A 14,479-nucleotide genomic window follows, 5' to 3' on the forward strand; every position below is an offset into this window, starting at 1 on the left:
AAAAATTGTCTTCCATGAAACGGGTCCCTGGTGCCAAAAAGGTTGGGGACCACTGCCTTCTGGGGTAGTCACAAAGAGGAAGTGAGTTCGTATATACAGAGTGCTTGAACAGTGTCTGGTGTAGGGTGGGTGCTAGGTAAATCTTAGCCATGGATTGCTCAGCAGACCTCTTCCTTCTGAGTCCCACAAGGACATCCCAGAATAGGGCTTCCCTCCTTCCTGACATATGCATTGTCAGTTCTCCTTCTACTGTACATAATTCTATACAAAATATGGGTTTTTCTAAATAAAAGGTCACATAGATCATTCCGGAAGAAATTTCATCCTCCAATTCACAGAGTTAGGCAGTGGATTTGTTTTGATGAAAAAATTCTGTTTTCAGAGTCAGATCAGGTTTGAAAATGTATAAATTTGAGTATTATTATCAAAAGCAACAAGTTGTTCAAACATCAAATTGTCCTCTAATTCCTTTTATATTATATTTTTAAGATAGAATTTTAGTTATTAATTCATTTAAGAAATGTTTACTGAGCACCTACTGTTTGCTAGGCCCTATTCTAGGCCCTGGGAATGCAGTGGTGGATAAGACAGACCAAGAATAGGGGCCGATGAGAGAAAAAGTTGGGTGATAATTTAAAAAATTATTATATTAATGATAAATAAATAAACAAGGAATGTATTAGATACGGATAAGTGCTGTGTGGAGAATTAGAACTGGCTGATATGATCATATCTCAGAGGCTATTTTAGGTTGAATGGTGAGGGAAAGCTTCCCTTAGGAGGTGATATTTAAGTGAATATTTGTATGACAAGAAGCCCTCAGACACCATGACGATGTTAAAATCAGGAAAACGTCCTAGGCAGAGGGAACATTGCAGGTCAAGCTCTCCCAGAGGCAGACTCTGAGCTGTGCCTACAGGTGGCCTATTATGTAAGGCACCCAGTATTGACACCATGAGGGTATGAGGGGATGGGCAGAGGGGGTCTCGGGCTGGGAGGAGGCTACGGTAGAGGCTTCAGCGACCTCACAGGGAGTTCTGAAGCCAGGGTGGGCCTCAGAGATGAACTGAGGCAATGGATTCAGGTTTTTATTCCCCCATCTTGCTCATCACTGCAGGTAGTTTGCCCCGAGGGAGAGGGGATATAATTTTGGTGGGTTTTTTTTTTAAATTGGAGTATAATTGTTTTACAATGTTGTGTTAGTATCTGCTGTACAGTGAAGTGAATTGGCTATATGTATACCTATATCCCCTCCCTGTTGGACCTCCCTCCCACCCCCCATCCCACCCATCTAGGTCATCACAGAGCACTGAGCTGAGCTCCCTGTGCTACACAGCATGTTCCCACTAGCTATCTGTTTTACACATGGTAGTGCATTTATGTCAAACCTAATCTCCCAATTCATCCCACCTCCCCTTCCAGCCCTGTGAGGGGGCATAACTTTGGGCGAGGCAGTTCCCATTCTGCTGAGGACAACTCCCCAGGAAGGATTCAGCCTCAGCAATCAACGTCTCAGCGGTGGGGAGGAACGCCTCAGTCCTGAAAGGTAACCTGGGCACAGACCACAGTATCCTCCACTCTCTCCAGGCTGGAAGCAGGCTGGGCTTGTTCAAGGAGCTGCAGAAGGTGGCCCGTGTGGTTGGAGCATAGCCAGCAAGGAAGACAGCAGTACAGATGAGATGGGGGAAGGAGGCAGGGGAGTATGTAAATAGCAGGGAAGAAAAAGTAGGACATTTCTCTAAACTTAGGGATAGAGCCATGCTTAAAACCATGGTGGAGGACATGTGACATCCTATATCAAGTTCCACATGAGTAAACTTTTTTAGACTAGACTTTCAGTATAAAAACTTTGTCTCTCAAAAGGAACTGGATGCACCCTCCACTCTACAAGGGAAAGTGATATAATTTATACCATATGTCCCCTCTTTGCTCTGGCTGCCAGGGAGTTCAGAGCTAAGTCTGATATTTATATACTTTTTTTTGTTTTTGTTTTTGTTTTTGCATTACGTGGGCCTCTCACTGTTGTGGCCTCTCCCATTGCGGAGCACAGGCTCCGGACGCGCAGGCTCAGCGGCCATGGCTCACGGGCCCAGCCGCTCCGCGGCATGTGGGATCTTCCCGGACCGGGGCACGAACCTGTGTCCCCTGCATCAGCAGGCAGACTCTCAACCACTGCGCCACCAGGGAAGCCCTATATACTTTTTAATCTCTTTCCTTTGTCTAATTTTCTTCTTTTTGTGTTTATTTTGTTAGCTGTTTAGAAAAAGGCAAGGTGCAAATAAATTCAACAAATACACATTTACATTTAAATTTTATTTTATTTACGCAAAATGCATTTCCTTATTTTAAAACAAAAACATTACAGATAAGGTTAAAGTCCACCTCCTCCAGAGCAGCGCTGTTACCAGTGAGAAATATGTATGTGTGTGGGTGTGTATACCTGCGTGTGTGTGTGTATATATATATATTTATTTTTTTTTTTTTTACTGTCCCTTGCCTATGCATTTACATGCATATGTACTGATAGAAGTTTCTGAATTGTGGTTTTTTATTTAGTATTTTCTCCTTTATAAAAAGAATACAGACATAGAACACTAAAAATATTGTTCCACAACCTGTCACACTGTCTTGATCCACAGCTTGCTTTCTCTCCTTAGTCGAATACCCCGAAGCTATACCCAGATTAGTCCCCAAAGAACAACCTCATTTTAACTGCTGCACAGAATTTCATGTAAGACAGCGGCAGAATTCAGTTCGCCATTTCCCTCTTTGACCTACATTTAGGTTGTGTCCAAATCTCATCTTTGCCTTTACACATAAAGTCCCAAAGAACATCTTCATATGTCCCCTCACACACCTGCTGAAGTGTTTCTTCTCTCTGGGTATCAGGCAGTGGAAGTGCTGGGCGCACAGAAAATGTTAACAGGATTGCAAAATTGCCCACTCTAATGGCCTTACCATTTTATATTCAGCCGAAGTATACAAAATGCTGTTTTTTAAAAAATGGGAACCTAGCTCCGCAACATGGCATCTCATCCTCCGAGGCATCTATATCCTTCACGTTGTCCCCTCTCTCCAGGGGTAGCAGGCAGCCCCAGGAAAGGACCTTGGCCTCACCGCCAAGGTGGTAGCCACTGGCCTGATAGTGCCCAGTTCTCCCAGGACGCTTGGCTTGTTCCTGGAATTGGTTTAGGAGCTATTTGCCTCTCTGCCTTCTCCCACCTTGCCGAGAGCCCCTCCCCATCACCCTAGAGACCATCCCCACTCTAAGAACAAATAATACAACAGCCAAGCAGCTGAAAATAAGCAGGGCCACGTAATCTGGAGGCAGTTCCCAGCAGAATATTTGCCTGCAAATATTGTCAAATGCCTTCCGCCAAACACTTTCCAGCATCCTTGGTCATGAGGTTAGTAAAGCCCAACCCACTGGGGATGGTGAGCCCTGCTGGAATCCTGGCCACACAATAACCTCTATTCACAAAGAGGATTTCGGCAGGGAAAGCAGCCTGTCTGCTGTCCTGGCCTACTCGCTGCCAGCACGTGTCCACCTCCACTGCCCCGCCCTCTCACACACCTCTCTTGTTGCCAGTGTCACTCTTAGCTCCTGTGTGCCATCAGGGGGGAGACACTTCCCTGTCTGCAGTTTCCAGGGAAAGGGAGGCCCTTCCTAAAGGAAGAGGATTGAAGACCAAATTGCCACTTTCGTGGGAGACATTTTCCTTTCTTTTGAAAAAATAAAAATGAGGCTTGGGTGATTGCTAGGCTTTCAATATTTCAAATCAATATGAAACAAAATAAATTTCTCTTTAAAATGTTCTCGGAGGCCAGAGGTAGAAAATTGGGCTGGGTAGTGTGCCAAAGAAGTACGGTGACGTTTTAGACCCGGCCACAGCTGCTAGACCAGACCCACGGGATGTCACCAATACCTGACGTTGTGTACCCATTTCTGATTTAATTCTTTATTCAACGGTGGCAAAACCTTATTTGCTTTCATAGTATGAGTTAGTCCACCTCACTCCAGAAAGGGAGGCTAAACATTTTTAGCTCTGAATGTAACCAGAAGTGACATATAGTGCCAATAGGTGTGACTATGTCCCGCTAGAAGTCCTCAGCCAGAGATGGAGAAAGGTAGCTTAAGCAGGACAATGTGAAGGGTGTAAATGTCTCAGAGAATGAGATGCTATGTTGTAGAGCTAGATTCTTATTTTCAGAAAATAGTTTGTGCTGTGAATGAAGGTATAAAATGGTAAAGCCATTTGAATGGGCAATTTTGCGTCCCATTAACATTTTAATATGTGCATCCACTCCTGGGTACTGACATGGAGAAACACTCCCCCAGGCGTGCAGGGGGACACATATGAAGATGTTCTTTGCAGCCCTATTTGTAACGGTGAAGTGGAGATGAGTAGAGGCAGGGGAGAGATGGAAAGGGAAGATTGAAGGGGGTGGTTTATGGTAGAGGATGGTGCCAAAATCCCCTCCACTGCCATTCGGGGCCACCAGCGCTCTGGCTGCCAACCTGTAGCCTAGGCCCCGACAGGTGGGTTAGCAGCAGCACAGAACTTGTGACACTCTGCTACTGTACTGCCTAGTTTTTGTCCAAAAAAAAAAAAAAAAGAAAGAAAGAAAAGGACTTGATTAATCAAAAAGTGAACAGAGGGGTGCCAGAAGCTGGCTAATCCCAGGCCTTTCTGGAGCACCAGTTTGGTAGCTCATAGGCAAAGCACAAGATTTGGATTAGATTACTGTAGATTCTGGTCCAGTTGAGTCATTGCAATGGCAGAAATAAATCCCTGACTCAGTCCATGGCTGAGCAAGGACCAAACTTACAGGTTGAGCCAATACCCCTGGTGTGCCAGGCTTACCCCAGCTGATGTTGCTGGCTGAGCTCACTGGATCTCACGAAAATCGGGTAGAGGAGGCAGGATTATTACCCCTATTGGAAGAGGGCAACTCAACACAGCAGATGGCCCCAGTCTCACTCCACCCACATGGGGGAAATGCCTGACTCCTTATAAGACCCTCAAGCAAGGGGAGGCGGGGCCAGCGAGGTCCTAGGAGAAACACCAGGGACCCACCTGAACTCGTGTTTGTCACCCAGCAGCAAACTGTGGGCTTAATTGTTGCAGTTTAATAAAATAGATTGGGTGGGTTTTGTTTATTTGTTTTGGCCTTCTGTAGAATCCGAGCCCACATGAGCCAAATGCCACCATTTTGTACTTATTTATCATCTGGCGGTGTTCTCTCCTTGGTTCCCATCTTCCTTCTGAGAAACTGTCGGCTTCCTCAAGGCGATGGTGGGGATCGCGTCTTCTCGTTCACTGCTGTATTCTGCGGTGCCTGGCGCATAGTAGGTGCTCAGTAGGTAATGCTGACTCACTGAGCACATGGATGTCAGTCCCTAGCACAGAGTGAGAGCTTTAGAAGCATCGTCCCGGAGTTCATACTCCAAGGCAGGCTTTTCCCAGCCGAGTAGTTTGGGGTAAGTCACTTAGCCTCCCCAACTCTCCATTTCTTCCTCCATGTCATGGAGATAAAGTTACCCATTTGTGGGAGTAGCGATAGCAAATATGAACATCTCTGGCACAAGAGCAGGCGCTTGAAAATATAAATCAGATCTGTTAATATAAACAGGCTTTTCCTTTAACCCCCCAGGTGTTAAGATTTTTTTAAACTTTTTTTTGATCTGTGCAAAAGCCTGCTTCCCTTCCTTGCCCCCAGCCCTTGCCACACACACACACCCCCGCCCCGCCTCCTTCCTTCCACACTGTTACTGACCGTGTTCAGGTCACAGTGCTAGGAACTATGCTGGCATAAATAGAAGTGTGGTTTGGTCCCTGCCTTCACAGGACTTTCAGTCTAAGATGTGAAGTGTTACCTGAATATTCTGCGCTAATACAGAATGACACCAATAGTTACCCTCCGTTGAGTGATGTACATATGCCAGCTGGAGGGCTGAGGTCTCTGCTTGGATTCTTGTTTAACCCTCACAGCAACCTTGGGAGATGGGTGTTGGGTATCGTTTCCCTCATTTTACAGATGAAGGAAGCAAGAGTCTGAGAGCTCAGGTAACACACCTGAGACTGTAGTGCTTGCAAGTGGTGGAGGAAGATTCAGACTCAGTGATCCCTGACTGTAAAACCGCTGTCTCTCAGTGAAGCTGTTCGGAAGAGCTGTGGAAATCCCCAGGAGGCGGTGAGAGCTCTAGGAGGAGAAGATGTGTCTGCTCAGTCAAGGTGTTTTCCTCTACAGACATAACTCAGCACTCTACATGTTATCAAATGAATGAATACGTGAATTTGTCAAGGAAGAAATGATTAAGGAGTGATCAGCAGTTGGGGCTGGGTGGAAATTAAGCACAGTTTGGTGGAAGAGAAATTTGAGCTGAGCCTTGAAGGGTGAGGCCCAGCAGAGGGGGTCCCCTCCCATGGTGGGAAGGCCAGGGAACGTGTACCGTAGTGGGGAGCGTGGCAAGATATGTTTGAGGAATGGCAGACAGTCCTGCCGGCTGGAGAGAAGTGTATGTGTAGGGGAGTGAGGCCAGAGAAGCCTGGAGAAGGAGAAGTAGTCAGGGTCAGAGAGATAGGGGGCCTTGGGTGCCAAGGTAAGGAATCTGAACTTCTGTGAGAGGCAGAGGGGAGCCACTGAAGGGTTTAGACTATTGTTTGGCTCTGATTGTTTGGCCAGATTTTTTTTTCTCACATATTTTGCAGTCTCAGATCTCTCTGATAACCTCAGTAATAAATTATGATGTTTAGCAAGTAAAAAAAAAAAAAATCCTGTTTTCTTTTCTTTGGGTAAAATAGAAGAAAAAAGTTTCTGTCCCAGACATGTCTACAAGGACTCGAGGAGTGGAGGCTGGACTGAAAGCCCACGTGAACATAGAAGAAAACATACGTTTAAAATGAGAGCAGAGGGAGAAATTATGCTACGCGCTGAGACATCTGCTCTTCACTGTAAAGCGCTAATACGAAGCTTCCACCATGTGCCCCCGGATGCCACATGCTGAAACCTTGTGAGGAGGTCTTTTAAAAATGTATACTGCAGATAATGACTCATGTTGGCTAGTGGGCCGAGGTCATTATCACTCCATAATAGGATAGGCTCAATTCAAATATGATCAGGTTGTTAAATAGAAGATCAGAAAATGGAAGACGTGGAGAATGTTTTGGTGATCATTAAAAAAAATATATCCAGGTATAATGGAGTATTGTTCACCATGTCAGACTAATGATGTCCTGTAAAAGTGAGGAGGAAAAGGGGAAATTTCATCAGATATGAAGAGCAATAATTAACTGCCTTTCTGCCATGCCTTGGTCAGGAAGCTGGCATTTCAATTAGCAACTTCGGTACATGCACGGACCCTCTGGGGTTTGTAAGAAGGTTTGGGGAAAGGTGTCATGATGCTATTCCTGTAGAAACTCATCAAGCATCAAAGTTGCCCTTAACTCCAATTACGTGTCTTCACTCATAGAGCTTATTAAAATGCTTCATAGTCATAAGCCACCTAGATACCTTGAGGCAAAGAAGCTCCAGTAAGAGAAACAAAACGTGGATAAGAATATAGTTATTTAGAAGGCTCTGGCCTTTGGCAGGTACCTGCTTAATTAGCTCAGCCTGTGTGAACTGTGACTTACACCCATACGATTCAAATAGTGATAGTTTGTTGCAGCTATGGATTCATTTAATGGGATGTATTTTAAACTTGACCTTGTATTTAATCCTGATTTCTTGACCAGATTTAGTGAGCAAACGAACCATACAAACAACAAATAGAAACTGAGGCACAGGGGGCTTAAGTAAAGTAACCAATGAGGGGGGAGCCAGGAATTTATCTGGGAACCCATGCCCTTTAGCACAACATTTGGAAGCATTATTCCCGCCCCTGTAACTCACCTCCTCAGCTTTTCTTAATCGTGGGGATGGAGCCCCTTTGCACCCATTCAACCCAGTTATGAACTTGAGGGCTTCCTTGGTTGCTCCCATCCTCCTCACATCTGGCAGCATGAGACCCACAGCCTAGGTGTTATCTCTGCCCTGACAGCCACTCCTTCAATCCATGCTCCATCATTTCCTGCCCTGACTATTAACGTGGCTCCAAACCGATCTCATTTGTTCGTTCATTCACTCATTCATTCTACAAGTACTACCTAGTCAGCCACTATGTGCCAGTCTTCACTAGTACTCCTTGTCCACTCACCATAGAGGTGCCAAGGTGACCTTTCCAGAGAATAAATTTGATCCTGGCACTCCTATGCTTTAAAAACTTAACTGGCTCCCTATAATTTGAAGGATCATATGCATTTTTTTTTTTTTTTTTTTTTTGCGGTACTCGGGCCTCTCCTGTTGCGGAGCACAGGCTCCGGACACGCAGGCTCAGCGGCCATGGCTCACAGGCCCAGCCGCTCCGCGACATGTGGGATCTTCCCGGACCGGGGCACGAACCCGTGTCCCCTGCATCGGCAGGCGGACTCTCAACCACTGCGCCACCAGGGAAGCCCCATATGCTTTTTATAAGATGAATTCTGAATGGTTTGAAATGCATGTTTGTTGAATGTGTCCATGGATTTTTCTGGCCAAAATCAATTTTAGAAAATCATTAGTAAATATAAGCAAAAAGCACACAGCTGGTTATGCAAAAAGTTCCAGCTTCCCAGATTGTTCTTGTCTATGCATTAAACTGGAAAATATCCCACAACACAGTAGCCTAAAGAGTTGAAGTTAAGCTTTCTAAGGAAATTGCTTAGTGGCATGCTCAGTCGTCTAAGGGGAAACCTATGAGACTTGGGGTTTTTTTTGTTTTTTGTTTTCTTTAAACGTTCTTTTAGTCTCAATCCATTGCTGGCAAATACAACATATTAAACTTTAAATTAATGCTAGTTACTGTTGTTGATTACATTCTAAAATTGAAGTATAGTTGATTGGCAATGTTGTGTTCGTTTCTGGTGTACAGCAAAGTGATTCAGTTACATATATATTAGTTTTCACACTTTTTCATTATGATTTGTTACAGGATATTGAATATAGTTCCCTGTCCTATACAGTAGGACCTTCTTCTTTATCTACTTTATGTATAGTAGTTGGCATCTGCTAATCCCAAACTCCTAATTTATCCGTCCCTCACCCCCTTACCCCTTTGGTTAACCATAAGTTTTCTATGTCTGTGAGTCTGTTTTGTAAATAAGTTAATTTGTATAATATTTTAGATTCCACATATAAGTGGTATCATATGGTATTTGTCTTTCTCTTTCTGACTTACTTAGTATGATAATCTCTAGGTCCATCTATGTTGCTGAAAATGGCATTATTTCATTCCTTCTTATGGCTGAGCAGTATTCTATTGTATTTGATTACATTAGTATTATTCCTACAGCATCCTGGAAACACTCAGGTCTTCCTGTCTCTGAATATTTTTTTCAATCCTGTCTGAGTAACACTCCATTACCTTCTGAAAATAAGACTTTCATAGTAACTCTTCAACTCTGGAGGTTGCTAGACTCTTAGGCCAAGCCGTATTCTCTTATGCGGCATGCCCCTCCCCCATGGTTCTTTCCTTTTAGATACTCCTTTACAAGCCCTCTTCTCCACTCAGACCAGTGTCTCCATCATCCAAAACTTGAGCCACGTTTGTCTCTTAGCCTTGCTGTTCTCCTTGCCTGGAACCCCCTCCGTCTCCCAGGCAGAATACCACAGTGGTTCACAGTGAGACAAACTCTCCCATTTACCAGCCGCATGACCATGGGCAAATGAGTTTCGCTCTCTGTGCCTCAGTTTCCTCATCTAAAATAGGGGCATCAAATGGTTATTGTGAGATAAGGTATACCCCGTGCCTGGCACCTAGTAAGAGCTCAACAGATGCTAGCTGTTGTTGTTGTTACAAAGTTCTAATTCCAGTTCATCATGAAACCTTAGTCATCTGTTCCCATCTACACCATAATCTCTCTGTCTTCCTACATTCCTCTGCACCTGTGGTTGGGAGTTTGTAGTAGTTAGATATTCTTATTTCTGTGCATTATTCTCCCCACAATAAACTGCAAAGTGAACTAGGGCATAGATTGTGTCTTATGTCAACACAATCTATGTAGTAGTACTACTACTACATAGTAGTAGTACTACTACAAACTATGTAGTAGTACTACTACAGGAGGCAGACAAGGAAGAGAAAATAGATTGGGTGTAAGAAAAATAGGGAGGAGTGAGGACTCTGGCCAACTCGAGGGCACATGTAACTCTGCCCAATTGTCACGCGGGAACATGGGCCCAGTGTTGCCAGATCTCAGCCTTTTCAAAAGAAGCCAGAAATCCAGATTCTTATGTGAAATGCCCTGAATTTTAAAAGTTGGGCCAACACTGTTCAGGCCAAACAAAGAATGTTTGTGAGACCCCATTTTGTGACAGCTGCATTTTTCAGATGACCCCCACGAGTTTGTGCATAAGCTGGTTATTTGGACCTTTGAACTCACTTTTATAGGGAAACAATACTGTGAATGGCATTTAGGGGTCCAGGCTAAACTAGACGGCTGATCCCCATTCACACCAGCCCCGAGGCTTAGGATACTCCTAAGAAACCTAATCTCTATGTGAAACCATTTTCCCACAGGGAAATACATTTAGAGTTCCAATGTATGATGTTGGGGACACATAGAATGTAAGCCCTTTCAGGACAGGGCCTTTGTTTTGTTCACCACTGTTTCCTTAAAGTCTAGAACACTGCCTGGCACTCAATAAATATTTGTTGAATTGAAGATTACCTGTGTCTTTATCCACCTGTCCACCATTAATCTGTTCTCCATGCACAAACAAGGGCTATCTTGCACACCATGGTATCCCCAGCACCTGTTGGGTGATAAGAGATCAGTAAATATTTGTTGAATGAATATATGACTGACACAATCTATCCATCAAACATTTACTGAATACCTGCTGTGTGCCATGGAGTCTGTTGGACTTTAAAAATGCAGAAGTGAATCAGATACCACCCCAGCCTCAAGGAATTAGGTTGCCTAGAAGGGATTGCATAAACTATTTCCTGGAACACTTATAAAAATTGTCAGGCGTTACTCAGTGTTCCCCTTCCCAGAAGAGGGGAGAGTGGGTGCGACTACCTGGGATGGCTCAGCACAGGCATCTTCATTTGTCTGAGCGTTCCTCGGGTTGTTTGGTCCTCTGCATCATCCGTGGGGTTTGGATATGAAATGATTGAACGGATTTTCTTTCAACCACATGTTGCAATGAGCCGAATGAGCACTGCCCTTTCAAGTGGGCACCTCGGGAGGCCGTGTCCTCATTCCACTTCAGTTACAACAGCACTGGACCACTTCTTTGGCAAGTGCCCTCAGAGAAAGTTAGAAGCCACTTGAGGACATTCAATTCATTGTTTTAACATCATGCCTTATTTTTGAACCCCTAGAAAAACAGTTGGGAGAAAAAGGTTATTCCAGTCACTTTAGCCCTCAAACTTGGTTCCAAATGACTTGGGGTTGTTTCCTAATATCCAGTTCACAGTCAGAGGAGAAGTATTTTCTATTGAACAGTGTGTGCCCCACACTCTGAAGGCAGCGGGGACCAAAGAGAAGTCCCCAAACTGTCACGTGCCCCAGCAGTTTTGTTGGAAGAGATGTTTAACCTTCCAAAGTGTCCATGACAAAGGAGCCTGATTCTTTTGGACGCCTACATTCTTTCCTTTCTTTCTTTTTTTTTTTTTTGTGGTACGCGGGCCTCTCACTGTTGTGGCCTCTCCCATTGCGGAGCACAGGCTCCGGACGCGCAGGCTCAGTGGCCATGGCTCACGGGCCCAGCCGCTCCACGGCATGTGGGATCCTCCCAGACCGGGGCACAAACCCGCGTCCCCTGCATCGGCAGGCGGACTCTCAACCACTGCGCCACCAGGGGAGCCCTCTTTTCTTTTTAACAGTGAAAACTTTTATGTTTAGAATTAGGCAGCTGGACTCAGTGTAGATGATCCCAACTTTGTTGGCAACATCCAAAGCCTCATATTCAGGAGTCAGTCAAACATATGCCTTCTTCTCTCCATCAGGCCTGATCACGGTGTTGACCTTAGCCACGTCAGCGTCATAGAGCTTCTTCACAGTCTGTTTAATTTGGTGCTTGTTGGCCTTGACATCCACAATGAACACCAGTGTGTTGGTTGTTGTCTTCTGTTTTCTTCACAGCTGACATGGTGGTGAGGGGGAACTTGATGATTGGATGCCTACATTCTGGTGTTTGGGTTAAAGAGGGAAAAAAAACCAACAACTGTATCTAGTTTACTTTTATGTTCCCAGTATCTAGCGCAAATTCTGGACATCTTGAGTGCCCCAAAATGTTTTATGGAGCAGAAAAGTGGATGATAATGAGGTCTAACACCTACTAAGCTCTCACCATGTGCCAGGCCCCATGCTGATGCATGTCACACATTACATCTGATTGTCATGACAACCTTGAGAGGCGGTTACAGTCAGTACCTCCAAAAGGAAACTGAGGGCTGAGGTTAAGTAACTTACCCGAGGTCACCAAGCCAGCAAGTAATAAGGCTGGGATTTGAACCCAGATGGAAAAGTTCCTACCCTGAAACCCTAACCTATAGTCATTAAGAAGGTAATGGGTGTAGAATCATATAATCCCAGTACAGCAGGGAAGGTGAGCCTAAAGGAAACAAGCAATTCAACTCCCTGCTGTGGTCATGTAACCTCCTTCAGCAGTGGGTTAGTGGCTGTCTAGCTGTCCAGCCTGTGCCGGGGCATTTGTTTTCCCAGGCTGTCTCACTCTGCTGCTCTTGTTAGCCAAGAAGCCCCAAGATTTTAACACCTATCAGGAATGGCTACACAGTGGGTAGCTTGGCTGAGGGGAGCACCTGCAATATCCTCTATCATTTTTTGGAGTTTGGGGGAATCTGATTCACCCAGAATGTGGTCAGGCCAATGGCAACGCAGAGGAAAGGGACTGGGAATTTGGACTGGAAAAGTGACCTGAGGTCATACCCAAAGGGACCGGGGTCTGATCCTGCTAACCTGCTAACACCATTCCTGACCTTAGGCAGACTTTTGTCTTCGTGGACCTTGGTTTCCCCATCTGTAAGAAAAGAGTTATTTCTCAGGTCTGCCCATCTCTGCAGGAGGACTAGAAAGAACAGATCCTTCTTTCTTGGGTTTGTTCACTGGGCTTTTATTTCCCCAGGCTGGAGGAGAACTATGAGATTGCAGAAGGGGTCTGCATCCCTCGCAGTGCCCTCTACATGCATTACCTGGACTTCTGCGAGAAGAATGACACCCAGCCCGTCAACGCTGCCAGCTTCGGAAAGGTGAGTCCAACTTCACCAGACTTTTTCCTTTTCTTCCCTACTTCTAAGTAATTTATGCACAGTTCCTAATCATGTTTTAAATCATTTAATTTTTTTTTTAGGTTACCAAAGTAAATACATTGGTTACTTTGCTGTAAAAATTTCAAACAGTTGTTAACAGAGTAATACCAAACCAAATACCAAAACAGAGTAATACCAAAGTAATTATTAATTAATTAAATATTTCAAACAATTCAGACACGTTGTAAAGTAAAAGTGAATGTCTACCTTGAATTTCCTTGGTACTTAATTTGCAGACAGTAACTTCTTTTCTCTGAGCGGCAAATATTGAACTTGCAAGTGTGTTATGTATATGTCAGTGAGCCTGGGACAGGCAAACTGCTTGGCTTAGTAATGTGAGAGCCTTAGAGAAACTGGGAAGTGGCCTTGTATCATAGCTTGGAGGTCTGGGAGTCCTCAGCTGGGGGTGGTACTGTTTGTAATATCACTGCAGGCCTGACTGTTCTCTATCCACTTATGCTAAAAATACATTCCACACTCAGGGCTCTCTCTACAAAAAATCATCACCATTGATCATTCATATTCAGCTGGCCAAGGAAGGCTATTGGAACTCATGTGTTTATTTGATAAAGATCTAGATTTTTTTACACCCCAAAAATATTCAGTTTAATTTGAGTCAATACATCTAAACTCTTTCTCCTTTTATTAGCTTCTTTTTCCTGTGTGTAACTATTTTTCCACATCGACTAATGAAAAATAGGCAAGCTTGTCCTGCACCACTATTCCTTACCAGTTTTCTGAGTGCAAGCGTAACAAGGACTGAAATGGCAGGAAGGGGTCAGTGTTTCAGAAATTCTCTTTTCAGATCCTCAACAGATAAATCATCAGCAAGAAAAAACAAAGGGCAATATTAGGCCTGAGCCAACCACCCCGGAGAGTCTGAAACTGAGTGGCTGAGAATTGGCTCCACTCAGTAAATGGGAAGATGCTCTGTGGTGACTTAGGAAGGGAAAAATGCTTGTGTGATGGGTTAATAATGTTCCTTCTCCAAAGTGAAAAGAATTTTTAAAAAAATCAGTGGCGAAACCACCTTTGCTGTTTCTTTCGTTCATTTCTTCAGCTGGGCAGTGTTGGCTGAGACTGGCTGTGTGGCATGCACTGTGTCAGGCAGTGGAGACT

At 44.5% G+C, this 14,479-nt stretch overlaps 1 protein-coding gene across 1 annotated transcript in view; it reads left to right on the forward strand.

The window, feature by feature from the left end:
- Window positions 1-13,176: 13,176 nt before the first annotated feature.
- The window catches only part of RFX4 (regulatory factor X4), a 91,290-nt gene continuing 89,987 nt past the window's right edge, over window positions 13,177-14,479 (forward strand). Inside the window, exon 1 of the mRNA XM_022599815.3 lies at window positions 13,177-13,300. Coding sequence (XP_022455523.1) covers window positions 13,235-13,300 — 66 coding nt within the window. The 5' untranslated portion in view covers window positions 13,177-13,234. The remainder of the gene's footprint in view (window positions 13,301-14,479) is intronic.

Source organism: Delphinapterus leucas, chromosome 11 (genome assembly GCF_059928025.1).
Source record: "Delphinapterus leucas isolate spDelLeu-1000000601 "Yukka" chromosome 11, BTC_Dleu_Yukka2, whole genome shotgun sequence".
Classification (NCBI taxonomy): domain Eukaryota; kingdom Metazoa; phylum Chordata; class Mammalia; order Artiodactyla; family Monodontidae; genus Delphinapterus; species Delphinapterus leucas.